The 15,786-nt window shown below is 39.5% G+C and overlaps 2 protein-coding genes across 2 annotated transcripts in view; one reads left to right on the top strand and one right to left on the bottom strand.

The window, feature by feature from the left end:
- Positions 1–3,975, top strand: part of mtrex (Mtr4 exosome RNA helicase) — a 24,256-nt gene extending 20,281 nt beyond the window's left edge. The window contains exons 24-27 of the mRNA XM_023408662.2: positions 201–257; positions 351–513; positions 2,162–2,266; positions 3,299–3,975. Of these exons, the coding sequence (XP_023264430.1) occupies positions 201–257; positions 351–513; positions 2,162–2,266; positions 3,299–3,351 (378 nt within the window). The 3' untranslated portion in view covers positions 3,352–3,975. The remainder of the gene's footprint in view (positions 1–200; positions 258–350; positions 514–2,161; positions 2,267–3,298) is intronic.
- plpp1a (phospholipid phosphatase 1a) overlaps positions 3,695–15,786 on the bottom strand; it is a 14,943-nt gene continuing 2,851 nt past the window's right edge. Inside the window, 6 exon segments of the mRNA XM_023408663.2 lie at positions 3,695–5,020; positions 5,156–5,332; positions 6,940–6,997; positions 10,242–10,284; positions 10,287–10,521; positions 13,860–14,014. Coding sequence (XP_023264431.1) covers positions 4,901–5,020; positions 5,156–5,332; positions 6,940–6,997; positions 10,242–10,284; positions 10,287–10,521; positions 13,860–14,014 — 788 coding nt within the window. The 3' untranslated portion in view covers positions 3,695–4,900.

Genomic DNA, 15,786 nt, shown 5'->3' on the forward strand with positions numbered 1-15,786 from the left:
TTGTTGAATGTTTGAATGTTTGCAGCTTCACTCTTTTACTGTTTACTGTACATCTGACCATTGAGAAGGCAGCAGGTTTCTGTTTTGCTCGAAGGAGTTTAGATCTGTTTCTTCTCAAACATTCCTACAATGGGTTGAAGTAGCAACATATTTTGACTGGAAAACAAAGCAAATGTTTGAAATTTCATCTTGCCCTCCAGGCCAGTGAGATGCCGAAACTCACCGAACAACTAGCTGCGCCCCTGAGACAAATGCAGGTGAGACAACATTAAAGACTCCTAAATGTGTTTCTGAAAGTTTGAATTTGGTGGAAAAGGTCAACACTGATTGTGGTTTTTTGCTTTGTTCAGGAGTGTGCGAAGCGAATAGCAAAGGTGTCTGCAGACGCCAAGCTGGAGGTGGACGAGGAGACCTATCTAAACCAGTTTAAGCCCCACCTGATGGATGTGGTCTACGCCTGGGCTAACGGCGCCACGTTCGCTCAGATCTGCAAGATGACGGACGTCTTTGAAGGTGGGTCACTGACATGACAGGAAGTTAAAATGCAGGTGCTGACTGTTCCTTATGAACCTGTGAATGTGCATTTACTCAAGTACTTAAGTTTGAGGTTTCTCACGAAATTATTTCAAATTCAAAACAACCTTTTTAGCTTGTGATCTCTCTAGAAAAGATATCGGTGTGTAGTTTTGCCCCTTATCACGTTTCAGACATCGGAGTTGTTACCAGTTCCACCATAGAGACATTTCCCCACTAAACTTCTCAGACGGTTTCATTTGATAATTGATCAAGGTTCACAGAGGTTAAATTGTTAATAATCACAAAAATGCAAGATTTGATTAAAAAAAAAAACATTGTAAAATTAATTGTTTTCCTCTCCGTTTATCATCTCACAACCCCTCAGACCTGTCTTGTGACACTTTGGAGGGGCCCGACTGCCAGTTTGGGAACCAGTAGACTAAAATACAATCAGAACCTGCATATAACATAGATGAAACGGCATCAATAGTATTATTAATCTAGTAACAACATCAGTTCTAAGGGTAGCTAGTATTTCTGCAAAATGAGTACTTTTCTTTATAATATTACATTAAATACTTCAGTTCTTTTACTTGAGTAAAGGATCTGAATACATGACCTTTACAAAACCATTTCACCTTTGATTTCTCTGCTGTCACACGTGCAGCCCCTTGGAGGCTGTAACAGGCTCACTAATGGATTTATTATGTGTGGTTTGATTTGAACCCAATTCCAAGACCATCATTCTCCCCATAGTTTTGTATCTCTGACTCCCAACAATGATCTCAGCTGTAAGATATTGGATGTCGTAGTAATAAGTGCGTAAGAAGTAATGCTGAGTTGGGAAACTGTGGGGAGTTTGAGATGTGCTTGGACAGAGACGGAGAACAGTGAAATTTCCAAAATAATTATTTTCTGTGGATTTTGACATCTACTTTCTGTCTCATCTTTCTGTTTAAATTTTGATGATACTTGGCTACAAACAGGTTGATAATGCTCCGTTTCACAGGTCTGTAAATTATGTTTTGTAGAAGAGTTTTATTCTGTAACTAATTATCAGAAAAATTGGAATATTTTGCAAGAAATGTTTCATTTTAACCAAAGTAAACAGTGATTCATCATTGATTCATCATTTGTTACTGGAAACTTTATTCTCCACACATGGCATACTTTCCTGTTGACTAATCTCACATTGTGTTCAGGTTCAGCTGACCTGCTTTGCACTGACTAAACAACTCTTATGCGGCAATCACAGTTAATTGGACGTGTACCACTTAAATATTTTTTTACTTTATTTTCCTTATTACTAAAACCAAATTATAGTTATTTCCTGAAAAATTAGAAATCAGGGTATGAAGTGATAATTACAGACCTGTAAAACAAAAGAGTTCACGTATCCATTAAGGCGAGTTTGTCAGAGGTTTGATAAATGAGCTGTGGTCATTCTGCAGCCACAGTACCAGCAATACTGATGCTAAATCCAAGGTTGTTAAAATTCGACTCCTCTGAGATTTCCTTATTCTCCCATCAAATATTCAGTGAGAATTAATTCTGGATAAAGTCAGTTGATCTGCTTTATAGTTTTACTTTTAAAAAACTGATATCCACACACACTGAACGGTGTAATCGTGTCTGTCCTGTATAGGGAGCATCATCCGCTGCATGCGCCGTCTGGAGGAGGTGCTGAGGCAGATGTGCTCTGCAGCCAAGGCCATCGGCAACACTGAGCTGGAAAACAAGTTTGCTGAAGGTAAGAGACCTCAGCGTTATTGAAGCTGAAACAGCTTCCTCTCACGTGTGAATATTGATGTTTAAAGTCATCACCTTGAATTCCTTTATACCTGGGATGTTGTAATGCACATTTTTCCCTGTTTTCTAACCTTTTTATAATGTAAATGATTCACCTGTTACCAGACACAACCATTCAAGCCCAAAAGTAATGTACCCAAAATAAAAGGGTTAATGTTTTTCAACATTTTTCATTACTGTTATAACCCTGGGCTCCATTAAAGGTAACTCTTTAAATTTTACAACTGAAATGTCAGAATGAGTATGAGAAATACTGAACCAAGGTTAGAGGCACAAAGAGTGGTAGAGATGTGAGGTTTTTTTTGCCTCTTCTATGGGATTAGCTTGTAGTGGTACTTGTAAAGAAACAGTTGGGAGCGATAGCTACAAGTCTGAACCAGTTCTGTATCAACATGGGGATCGTAAAATGCTTTGCACGGATAGAATCAACAGACTTAGAGCTTTCAACCATGTTTAATAACATGAAGATATAGTCCACCGCAGATCAAAACAAACCTAAAGCAGCGCAGTACAACCCAATCTCAGCCCTTCAAATTGTAAGTTTTAGACAAGATTCACCCAAGTCATTATACACACTCAGTGTCCACTTTATTAGGTACACCCGTACAGTCTAATTCAATCCAACACAGCTGTTCTGCCATAAAGTCTCTTTTTATGATGCTTATAATGTTCAGTTTTTATTGACACCGTCACAGATGTGTTAATGGAATCATGTTTTAGCAGCGAGGTCATAGTTAATGATGTTGTTGTACTGTGTTTCATTGCATTAAGAGGTGCCTCTGTTGTCACACCCCCACCACACCTAATAAAGGGGCCACTGACTGTACAGTCATCATCTGATACATCTGGTGCACTCAGACTGTTAGTGCTCGTAACTGCAAAATGTATTGTGGTAAATTGTTCTTCACTGTCGCATCTCTCTCTGTTTGGAATGAAATTTCTTATTTATGACAGTTCATCTGTGACTTTGCAGGTATAACGAAGATCAAGAGAGACATTGTTTTTGCTGCCAGTCTCTACCTATAGTGACCTTACAGCTTTTCAACACGCTGGCCGCTGGACGTCAGATGCTATTTTGGACCGTTTGTTCTGATTAACCCACGATGGATCTCTTGGCCCTCCGTTTTCTTCAGGAGTCAAATATTGTGTCACTTCTTCCCAAAATGTTTGTTAAATTAGGAAAATTCATTTGTCTTTCAGATTCTTCTCTCATCATTTTTCTATCAACTTACCTGAACTTTGTGATGTCCTGTTGACTTGTTATCCACAGTGAGATCGGGTAGCATTTTATAATGAGTGGGCATACATTTGTGTGAGGATGTAAACAGAAGTGTTCTTCATTTAGGTGAATGCATCTATATGGCCAGAATACATTGAACAGTCACGCTTTTATTGTTTTTTGCTTACATGGGCAAAGTGGTGAACAATGACAAACTAATTTGATATATCTGGCTGAGAAAGTAAACAAGTCATGCTCTAATTTCATGTGATGGCTCATGACATAATACATCCAACACTTATGTTTCATTGGTATCCATGTTAATAAGTAAAATGTCTTTATTTTTACTTTTATTTCAGACATCTGTACATATTTTTTTCAATAAAAGTCTGTATGGTGATTTGTTTTTACATACAGATTATACAAAAGTACATTGTCTATTGATTTGATGTTTATATTAGTTCTTAGATACACAGGAAGCTGTGATAGCAGCAGCAGCAGTCCAGCAAAGGCAACACGGGACTTTAAACTGACCCGTCGACTCTTCAACTCTCTAACCGAACATGATACAAGTCAAGCTTCCTCCTCGACTATGAGGTTAGATGGTTGGAGAATCGGACGGCAGTGGTAGTGGCCTGGAGTCAGCAGCTCCAGTTGTGAAGTAGTGTTGCCCTCTGGTCTAGGGTCAGCTTTAGCCCTCAGCACGTTCTAGCCTTAAGAAACAAACTTTCCTCTTATAATTAGCCCTTTGTTTAACACTGGACTTAAGGCAACAAGGTTGTGAAACTCGCCGTCTCTCTGGGAGCTGGGGTTGTCCCTAAAACTGACCCTAAATCAGATTTTTCGAGCAGACTGACTCCAGGTCAGGAAAAGCACAAAGCAGGGTTACATTCACAGGTTTCCAACCTTCCCCCCTCTCTCTCTCAGCAGTGGTCAGACCCTTTAGTGAGTGCATGCAGGCAAGTCTTCCCACCGGCTCAGTAGATAGATGGTTAACGTCCTTACAGAATCTCTAGCCCCTAACCTACATCTTTGCATCACTTTAGCATATCTACAAGGGTTGGACAGGTTGTCTCTCCACTTTCCTTCAATGGAGAATCAGTGGACAAGATAGCAAATTGTCTAAAATTATAAAGTCTTAAAATCTTGAACAGGCCTGAGGTGTAGCTTCCAAAAGTTTCTTCTGGGACGCCGTCATCCACTAGCTAATCAAGTACTCCACAATGTAAATCCATGCAGGGTATCTGATGAGAATTTGCCGAGATGAAAGGCTAGAGAGCATTTGATCCTGGGTGTGCGTTTGGACAGAGCAGAGGTATCATCCTCCTCCTCCTCCTCCTCCAACTCTCACTTAGCTTAGTTTGGACTCTCAAAGTGGTTTCCATTTGTTGGGGTCTCCTGCAGGGTTGTATGTGGGATGTCCACCTCTTTATGAGCATCAGCACGAGGCTTGAAAAAGTCAGACACGAAGAAGACCTGCAGGATACAGGTGGAGAATTTAAAAAAAACAACAAAAAAAAAAAAAGGCATAGATTGATGTGGGGCTTAAATATTTGAATCTGTGCTCTGCCTAAAGAAGGCCACTCAGGTATAGTAAAGTAATACATTTACCACCAGGATGGCCATAAGGGCGCCCTGCAGGAGTCCAGTCAGCACGTCACTCCAGTGATGTTTATAGTCAGACACTCTTGACAATCCTGTGAACACTGAGGCAGCAATCAGGAAGAACTGGATTGTGGGTCTCAGCAGCCTTGCCCATTCAACCTGGAGTCGAGCCTGCAGATAGAGCTGAGAAAGACACGGGGTATGTATTGATATAAAGTCATGATAAATAACAGTCACTGGCAATTATTACAAAGGGCAGAGAGCATTATTGTAGGTTTAGTAGTCTTGTGAATGATCATTGTAGTAGGCAGCATTCGTGCAAGAGTGACAGGGAAGTGAGTGCACTCAGTTCCACTACCACACTAGAGACAGTGCAGGAAAATGCAATGTCCCTGAATTCAACAAACTTCCTCTATATATATATATATATATATATATATATATAATTCAACAAACTTCCTCTATATATATATATATATATATATATATTTATATATATATATATATATATATATATTTATATATATTTAAGTAATCAGCTCTACTATTGACTTCCTTCTCTTTCTTTTAAAGGTGAGAAAATCTCCTGCAGGCCACATTTCAGTTTATCAAAGTGACCTTGAAATCTGTATAAGGTGTACCTATTCTCTGAAACAGGATACATAATTTAACCTGATAATTAAATATCACACCACCTCTGGAGCAGGATGACTTATCATGGAAGAATCTTTGGTCAGCTGAACATAATCAACATCATCCATTGTGCCATAAACAAGACTACTTCATTTTGTTTGTATTGAAAACAGGGTGTGTCTTTTCTTTTTTTGTTTTTGAACCAAGGACAAACAAGCTAAGCCGCTTAATCCCGATGCATGTTCCTCTTCCTGTTATGACTTCCCTTTCTGACGTCATTGAATTGGCGGTGGTAGAAAAGAAAGGCACTCCAGGGTATTTAGGTAAATGTTTAAATGTCGAGCTGCTGTTTCTCATACTTAAACTTCCACTCCATACAGAGGGAGAGAGAGCTTTATGTTGGTGCCAGGACTTTGTTCCTGTGTCTATTTATATCTGCTGGTGCTGAATGAATCAGCAGCCCATAAAGTTTATCAGGGCTTGGCAATAAAATCTGCTCTGAACAAACACAACACGACTCTCAACAATGCTGCAACTGTCAGAGCGGATCTGATAATAACTGTCACCAAGGTCATCAAATAGAATGTGTGTGACATAATCTTGAAGCGTGGCAGTTCAAAGGGATAGTTTGACATTTTGTGAAATAAATTTATTCACTATCTTGATGAGATTATCAATACTCTCCTGTCTGTACACTAAATATGAAGCTATAACCAGCAGCCTGTTAGCTTAGCTTAGCATACAGAGTGGAAACTAGGGGAAACACAAATCATTACAAAATCCACTTAAATCTCAATAATTAACACATTATATCTTGTTGGTTTAATTCGATAAGATTAATTCTAGACAGAGCCAGGCTAGCTGTTCCCCTGTTTTCAGTCTTTATGCTAAGCTAAGCTAACCTGCTGCAGTCTGTGGCTTTATATTTAATGGACGGACATGAGAGTGGTATCAATTTTCCCATCTTACTCTTATCAAGACGGCCAATAAGCATATATCCCTGTAAACTGGACTGATCAATATCACCATCACATTTTGCTCAGTTGCTTGATATGGCAAATTAACATGACAATAAATGGATCTTTTATATACAGTGTTCCAGTAAAATTAGGACTGATTTAATTGCAGATCAATATGTATCTGGTGCAGGTACTTACAGCCAGGAACAGCATGCAGTACATGGAGAAAGAGGAGTGTCCGGAGTAGAAGGACAGCCTGCAACGGAAAGACAAAAGAACAGCTCAACACTTGGCTACGTGCTTAAATCCTTTAGGAGACACTGACACATCTTGAATTAATATATTGGTCATAATTAGTCAGTCCCACACAAACCCAACAACGCTACACTCTGGCACACCCATTTTTGGGGTTTAATGGTTGAGTCGATGTTCACAGGCAGGTCAGTGTGGTTGCTGTTGTTTGTGTTCTGCGATGTTGCAGGATATGGACGATTTCAAAGTCCTCCCGTCCCCCCTGCCTTAGCTACTTCCCATTTACAACAACAGTGCTGTGTTTTTATTACTGTTGTCTACGGCAACAGGCATGTATGGACACACAGTGTAATGTTACTGTACACCGGCTTATTCAGTGCACTATTCCACTCTGGCACTCGATGAGGGGTTGGAGGCTGGAATGATATAAGATGTGTATTTCAGAGTCTGGACAGCACTGTTGACCAACCACCTGCTGCTCATTCCAAGAAGCAGCTTTTACTGACTTATCCGGATAAATTTGCAGGGAAAATCCCTCAAACTGGACCATGGAGACGCTAAAAAAACAAAACAAAGCTCTTCTGGAGTTTTATAGTTAACCTGAACCTGAAGACCCATACACAAGTAAAGTCTCTGCCATTGGTTTTGACTATTTGTTTTTTTTTTTACAACTATTTGTCTAACCACGCTAGCACTGAGGCGCTGTTGGTCTGTCAATCAGTTGGTCTGCTAGTCCATCACTTTGGTTCAGACGTGGCAGATCTCAACAAATATTAGTAAGATTACCTTGAAATTTGGGCCTGGTCTCTCCAGGATGACTTCACTATTAACTTTCAATCCAATGCAATCAACAGGTCAAAATGTTTCAGCTGAAATAATAATAATAATCATACTCGGGTAAAATTGAATGCTAATTTGCAAATGTCAGAATGCCAACATACTAAACTAATACGGTGATCAGAAGAAACAGTAACCTGCTAAGTGTCAGCTTGCATTGTCACTGTGAGTGTGATAGCATTTAGCTCAAAGTATCCCTGTGCCTAAGAACAACCTCACAGAACTGCTAGCATGGCTGCTGACTTGTTTAAGACTCATTTAACTAATTAATCAACTGATCATTTCAGCACTAACAGTGTTTGTTGGAGAACACGCCCCACGTCCTTACAGTTGGTAAAAAAAACCACCTTGCCAATTTAATGGTAATGCTCACCTCTACACATCCTCTGTGGTATCAGGTTAAAACTGCAGCTTGGTCAGACCCACAGAGAGCTTCACTCATTGTTTATTCATGCTTTCTATTAGGATGGAAAATGTTTGTGTCTTATGGATTCCCACCTTACAAGTGATTTAATATTTTTCTTGAAGCACAAAACCTTTGAGCACCTATGGCATTTTTCTCTTTTAGATGAAAACAAACAGACAGCTCTGACATCAGGCTTCCTGTCTCCAGTGAAAGTTAAACTAAGCGGAGGAGGAATCATATTACTGTAAGATGATCTAGAGCAGGCTGCCACACAACCTGCTGTCTCCTCTCCTGCTGCATTTATTAGCTCTATTAGTGACAAGCAGACCATCCTAAACACACACAGACAGACAGAGAGAGAGGAGCTGGAAATAAACGACTTCCTGACTTTTAAAAGCCTTGGATATTTTCCTCGACACACCAGATATTTATCTTGGCCTGCTGATAGATGTTTGTCCCTTTATGCTACGTTAAAAAAAAACACAGACTGCGAGTGGCAATGGGGCTCCAGGAAGTGTCACCACACCCTGGTAAATGTACAGCAGATAACCCAGAGGAGAGAGGGCTGGGTGTGCACATTTCCTCTCAGCTCAAAACTCGACAACATACATAACACTCTGACACTCTAAGTAGAAAAACTTAACCTTTCAGTAGAACAGTAGAATACAGAATAGAGAACTCGTAAGCCCGTAATAAACCCTGCTTCACACCGATACAATCGGCACAGCTGATCTCACTATTCAGGCCTCTGCTTCTATAATTACTGCAGCTCTCTGTGGTCGTTAATACATCAGAACGAGAGGTGGATATCCTCCCCTCCCGCTATATTTCCTCCTGCTCTGAGCTGATAAGGAACGGAGATCATAATCAAAACAAGCTTTACATTCCTGCAATATTACTCAATCCCATGGTGTCCAGTTTAGTGTGCTACAAACGCTTCACACTTCATCTTACTAAAAACACTTCCTTGTATCATCTGTGTGTACAAATTAACTACAAAGTCAATGTCCAACACCTTCAGGGGGTCATGCTGGTGCAATCCCAACATCTTTTTTTTAAAACTTATTTCAGTTTGCAATCAATAACAGAGACAGTAAGGCAAGAAATGATTTAAAGAAGACAATTACTCAAATACTACAGTTGAAACGACACAGTAACACAACATAAAGATTTAAAAGCAAAGCTAGCAGCATCTTACCTACAGTAACCTGTAGCTAATCCAGCACTCATGTGGCTGCTCATGTTTTCAATTCCTCATCACAGCTGTTCTATAAATTCACCCCTTCAACTGAAATACCATCAAATACCTTTTTTTTTTTCTTACACTGGTTCTCATAATCTGTTTTGCACATTTCTCTCAAATCAAAAACATTTTCCCTCTTTTAAAAAAAAAAACAAAAAACTGTAGACACTCTCAGGTAATAAGTGATTTTTTTTAACTTTATACATGATTCCAATTTTCAGTCTTTCATTTTATTTTATTTAAAAACAGTCATTTTGTGGGTTCAGGGCAAGTGGTTCTGTTTCTGTAAAGAGAGTGTAATCCTCAGCACTTTAACAAAACAGATTGAAATAAACAGTTGCTAGGTCAAAAGGAGAAAAAAGAAATTGTATAATTATTCATAGTGACACATTTAACCATCGCCCTTTGTACTCACACCATGAGCCTGTTACAATACAATGCATTCATTAATCTATTGAGCAACAAAATAAGAACCTGGAGCGGTACCAGTTTGAATTTAAATTTCAAGGCTGAATACAAAAGGGAAAAGCTACAACAACAATCAGCGGCAAAGTCTATAAAGCACCTATCACCACTTGCTGCTGCACGTTTAGCTCACTGCAAAGAAACAACTGATGCCGTGTGTCAACATTTTTATCAGCTCTGACCTTCTCTCACAGAGTGATAGTAGAACAATGTTCAGAGAGACGTCAGAATGAAAATCAACCTGAAACAATGACATGGGGAGAGACAAAAACGGGGGTTTTGACATACAACACTTACCTGCCCTCATTGACCATCGTTGCGTCTCCAGTGCACGTGAATCTTCGATATAAACCCCCAATGAACAGTTGATGTGTTTCCAATCAGGCTTGCAAACATCCAGGAAGTGCGGCCTGAGCCGGCCAATGGAATACTTGGCTATGTCGGTCAGAGACTGGCTCATGGCGGCACCAAAGAGGAAGGTACCGATGGCTTTGTAAACACAGGCAACATAGCTGCCGAAAGACGACTTGGACTTGATGCGATTTAGATAAACTAAAAGGCACTCGCCAATGACCATCTGTAAGGTGTGGGGAGGAGATGATACAGAGTTAGAGGTCTGTACAGAAATACAAAATGCCAAATGACAACTGAAAGTTGCAACTGAATGAAAACTACAACATCAGAGCCAGCAATACTCCCTAATCCCCTCATCACTCTCGTCATCTAAAATAATGGGGTTGGTTGTAAATTGTTTAGATTATTATGGAACAGCAATAACAGGAGCAGTTTGACTAAATACACTTATTTGCTTTCTTGCCAAGAGTTAGCTGAGAGGATTGTCACTACTTTCATATCTCATATTGCTAAATATTGTGGTGGAGTGGTATCAATCTTCTCACCTAATTCTGGGCATAAAAAATCTTATTTCCCAAAACGTCAAAACTATTCCTTTAAATACATTCTAAGACTTGTATAATTTGCCTGCACCCTTCTGAGATAGTAAACACTGTTAAAACTCTCACGGCCACAGGAAGATGTCCACTTAAAATACTAAACATGTATAATTTAGTTTGATCTAAAAGTTTAAAGGGAATCACGCCTCTTTTTAGAGCTTGTAGTAAAACCTATTGCATATTTGATCTTTTACATACAGTATGTGTTCACGGTGATGTGTGGTACGTCAGATGAATGACTCATGAATTCCCTTTGTTGATCGTGTTGTGGTTCAGGTGCCTGTGAATGTTTGTTATGCAATGCCGTTAATAGATAACAAGCCCAGAGGAGTTAGACTCGTCTAACATACAAGCTGTTGACGGGTCTTTATTCCTTTATGTGGCTTTATGAGCTTTGAATAAGACAACTAACAACTTCTGCTGATGGGTAACTAAAGCTTAAAGGTATCTGTTTATCAAAGAACTTTTTACCTTACTACAGCTGAATGCTTTTTATCTGTTTACGTTTGGTTGTCAGCCTTATTTTATTCGTCCATGAAGGCAAAACCTACAGTATGGAAACCTTTTGTAAAACTTTATTAACCTTTAGTTAATGGATATTTTCACTGTTGTCTCTATTTTAGACTCTGTAAGTGCTATTGTAATTTTTCACACACATTTACAATACTGTGGCAGTGGCTGCAGATTAACTTGGTGGTGGTGAGTTTCAAATTAAAGGCCTGTGTCTCAGATCACCTTTCTAAAAGCAGATTCTACCTTAAGTATTAGGAAATGAAACTACAGTTAATGGTAGTGATGGTTTATGCAAGCAATAAAAAAAACATACATTATTACAGAATAATGTATACAGCAGTAACCATGCATTAAGAGAAAAGAGAGAAGTTAAGAGTGTAAAAGTGGATCGAGATAAGCAGCAAACACAGAAGGTGAGAAAACATGAGAGGTACTATCAATCCATAAGTACCATAAAACCGTTAGCAGAAAACAAAACAGATGCACTTACAGTGAGTATTGTGATGGGAATCATAACACCTCCTAACAACTGATAGGAAATGGTGTCCTCTTTAAGCGGGTACTTGATTGAATCATCATTACAGAAAAAGCCCCGGTGGAAAGGACTGTGTCGCACATTGAGTATTGCAAATGGGAGTCCAGCTAGCAGAGAAGCAATGAGAGAAAATACAAGGGGAAAAAAAAATACAGGTTATAAAAAGATGTCACAGGGGCTCGACACATGATGCAACAGTGTGAGCCTGTGCAAAGCAGGAGACAGGAGCCATGTGAGACGCCACCAAACGTTGCATCCTCTGCATCCTCGCCAACTTCCACGGACATTAGGGTGCAAATATTAATGGTTAAGTGTTTGCACAGATTAAGTTAAAAGTTGACCATTAGCGGATGTTAATAGAGAAAAGTTAAACTTTAGAGCACAAAAAGACATTTCTGAGCAGGTTATTGAGAAGTGAGCCTCAGTATTTGTCTGTGAGGCTGTGATAGGTGCAGCAGGTCAGGTTTTTAAATCAGGGATTTTGTTTCTAGATCTGCTGACTGACTCATCAACAGACCCACAGGAAGCTGGAGCTGTCGCGTGTGAGGAAAAGCAGGGGTCTCACATACTGTACGTCCCTTTTGTGACTGAAACACAACACATTACCCACATTCTCTTTCACTTCCTCTCGCTGCTTCTTTATCTCCCTTCTTTTTAGCAAAAGAACACACTTTACCTCTTCCTATAACAGTTTTTCAAGCTCTAACCGCACACATACTCTGCCACACCTTCCTCTGGCAGGCAGCGAGTTGTTCAAAAATTGAAACGACTGTAGCATTTGAGATCAAAAAGGCATCACAGATTGAGATTATGATTATTCGTGATACATGAAAGACTGAGGAAGAGATAAATCACTGACGCACACACAAGCAAAAGCAAAACCCACACACCAGCAGCACTTTCTGCCTCTGTCATTCTCTGAAAACAATTGCTCTGGTCCAGAAGAGCATTCCTGCTATTTTAAGGAACAGAAGCGCACAGCACACAGCCTGCATGTCTGTTGCACTAATTGACAACAGTGACAGAAAGTTTTCCTAAGAGATTAACATTGAAATCAAAAAGAAGAAGAAGAAGAAGAAGAAGCCTGGCATTACCTCTTATCACCCATATTTAGATTAATAGATTCATTTGTGGTTTGGGTCTTTTATATGAAGTTGAGTCTGTGTGTTTGGCTGGACCAAATGTTTAGTGCTTGACTATTGATTGAAAATAATAAAGATTTCTGGAAACTAAATATGGATCTACACACTGATTAAAATCTCCATAAAATAATAATCAAATTTTTAGCAGACAGTTTTATAAATCCTGCTGTGGTAGGCAAAATGTTGGTAAAAGAAATATATTCTATGTCAGTTTTTTTTTTATGTGTGTCTGGATGCAACAGGATTTAATATTTACTCTATGGCTGATTTATTTTGGTTTCTCTTGGTTTTAAAGTGGACATCTTCCTTCCCCTTTTGCTTTTTGTATACAACTGCGGGTGAACACCAACAAGGCCACAAACCTCACCCTGAGCAGGAAGCAGTAGCAGAACTAAACAAAACCCAGTTGTAGATATTTGGTTTGAATAACAGGCAGATGTGCCATTGTACAAATGAAGGGATCTGTAGTTTAAAAGAGGAAATTCATTCTGAACCGTGAATTAGGTTCAGGAAATCTGTTGGTTCTGAACATGCTGGTCTTGCTGGCTCTGTTGTTTTCTCACATATCAAAACACATGTTTAGCTGACAACAATAATCCTTTCTGTTCTCTATGGAGGTGTGCTGATAAACCATCATACATCATACCAAAGGGCCTGGCACACCCTGCAATGCTTTAACGTTAGTTACACCTATGTTTGACAAGTCCACATATTTTCTATGATACAGGTTGTGCGTCTATGTCATGCCTGTCTTGATTTGATTCCTACTTACGCAGCTAATGGGCAGGGCAAAGCCCACAGTGTAGAGTACTGTGGAGGTGATTGTGCTGCTGTGGAAAGGGTAGTTGATGCTGTCGTCGTTACAGAAAAAGCCCCTCTGGTAGGGGCGGATCTTACCCAGGTTAAAGGCTGCCAGAGGCAGACCTCCTGTGGATGGATGAAGGTCATAGGTCAAGAGAAGCATTGGTAGAGAAAGTGAGGGTGCCGAAAGAAAAAGGTTGAGGTCTTCAAATCTGCCATTTCTCAGGTGGAAGTGACTCTAGTGAATTACCATCATGACAAACTGGAGAAAGGCATAGATATGGGACAAATTCAATTTGTTTTTAGTCTTTATGACAGAAATGAGAAACCCCCACCTTTTCTAGCAGTTGAATTAAAGGATAAGACTGGCTTCGTCTGTGTACATGTTTCCTACTGCAATTAAACCCAATGAAAAGACCAAGACCAGCAATCAATATGCTATAACACTCAACCACAAGCCCATTGGTTCTTAATATGTAAATCTTTAAATATTGGTCACTAATATTGCTTTTTTGAAAAAAAAAAGAAACATTTTCTGTGGTTTTTTAGAAAATATTGATAAAATGGGACTAAATTGTGCATTTGTTTAGAACTATTTTCAGCTGTGGATTTATTGACAATTGGTGCATTAGTGACCATTTACAGCAGCAGGGCGGTGTTATAAAGGAACACATCACCCGGCGCAGCAGTGTGGCTCATTCATGTGTTTTTAACAGTTTTTGGACAACAATGAAGCTCTAACAGGCTTTGGATACACAGACAATCCTCGTTAATAGCATTAATTCCTTGTTTATTTTGGTCTTTTCATAACATTTGTTCATCATAAGAAAAACAGAAAATATTTCCCGCCTTGCTCTTTTAAGTCAGAAAATGTGTATTACTTAGCTCAGTCAGATACTCTGCAACATGATGTATTACACAGTACAAACACTCGGCAGCAATGACTTCATCACTCCAAAAAAAATGACGTTATCTTTGGCCAGTTTTTCAGCAGGGGGGATTGTTCAATTTTTTGGATGGAGCATTGACTCAAACTGCTGTGAAAGGAGCTGTGGACATAGCTTAACTCTCCCTACAGATAAAGATAACAGATTATGCTAATTAGTTTTGACAGTCCAAAGTCTGAGTGTAATGCAGCTGTCATTTCTCTGGCTGTTTGGCCCATTTAGCCCATTGTACAGTGGGGAAAAGACACAGTCATTCATCCACTCAAGCAGAAAGTGGGGGTCTGTTACTTAGCTGTAATGCACAGTAACACGCAATGTTTACAAATGGCACAATAGGCACAAACACACGGCATTACGTGAAGATACACCTTCACCCACAAACTGCTTATGAACTTCTTATTAACTCTTTCTGGTATGTTTGTTCTGCCTGCCATTTCTGCAGCTGTTGACACCGTCAGCTGTGCCATCCTAAGTTGATTGGCTCCAACAGCTGGAAATGCCAGAGTGTCGGGACAGAAACACATACAGGCTAAACGGCAGAACACACAGTTTGTCCAGTCATACTGCTTCTCAATGCACATGCGCTGCTGTATGGAGCTTATTAAATTATGCATTGTAAAATAAAGCAGTAGCCCTGACAGTTCCATATGTCAAAGTTCACCCCTGCACTCAAATGTGTTTTACTTATTGTTACTTAGATGTTTGACCTTCACTGTGCATAAGGATGTAGGTGCTCAGTAAGAGATGGCTGCTTTCACATTCATCAGTTCATCTGTTTTCACATTAAAGCTAAGTTTAAAACTAGTTTAGGGGCCAATTATGGTCCGATACTCAACATGCACAAGTGTAATGTCAAACCTTGAAGCCTCCAGCGCACATACACAGAGAATGGACTTCACAGTGAAGCAGGAAACATCTTATGTCTAGTAGTTAAAAGTTGTTTTTTTTTTT

The sequence above is a fragment of the Seriola lalandi genome, unplaced genomic scaffold, assembly GCF_002814215.2.
Source record: "Seriola lalandi dorsalis isolate HSWRI2012SDOR001 ecotype SW California unplaced genomic scaffold, Sedor1 jcf7180002054370, whole genome shotgun sequence".
Lineage (NCBI taxonomy): Eukaryota > Metazoa > Chordata > Actinopteri > Carangiformes > Carangidae > Seriola > Seriola lalandi.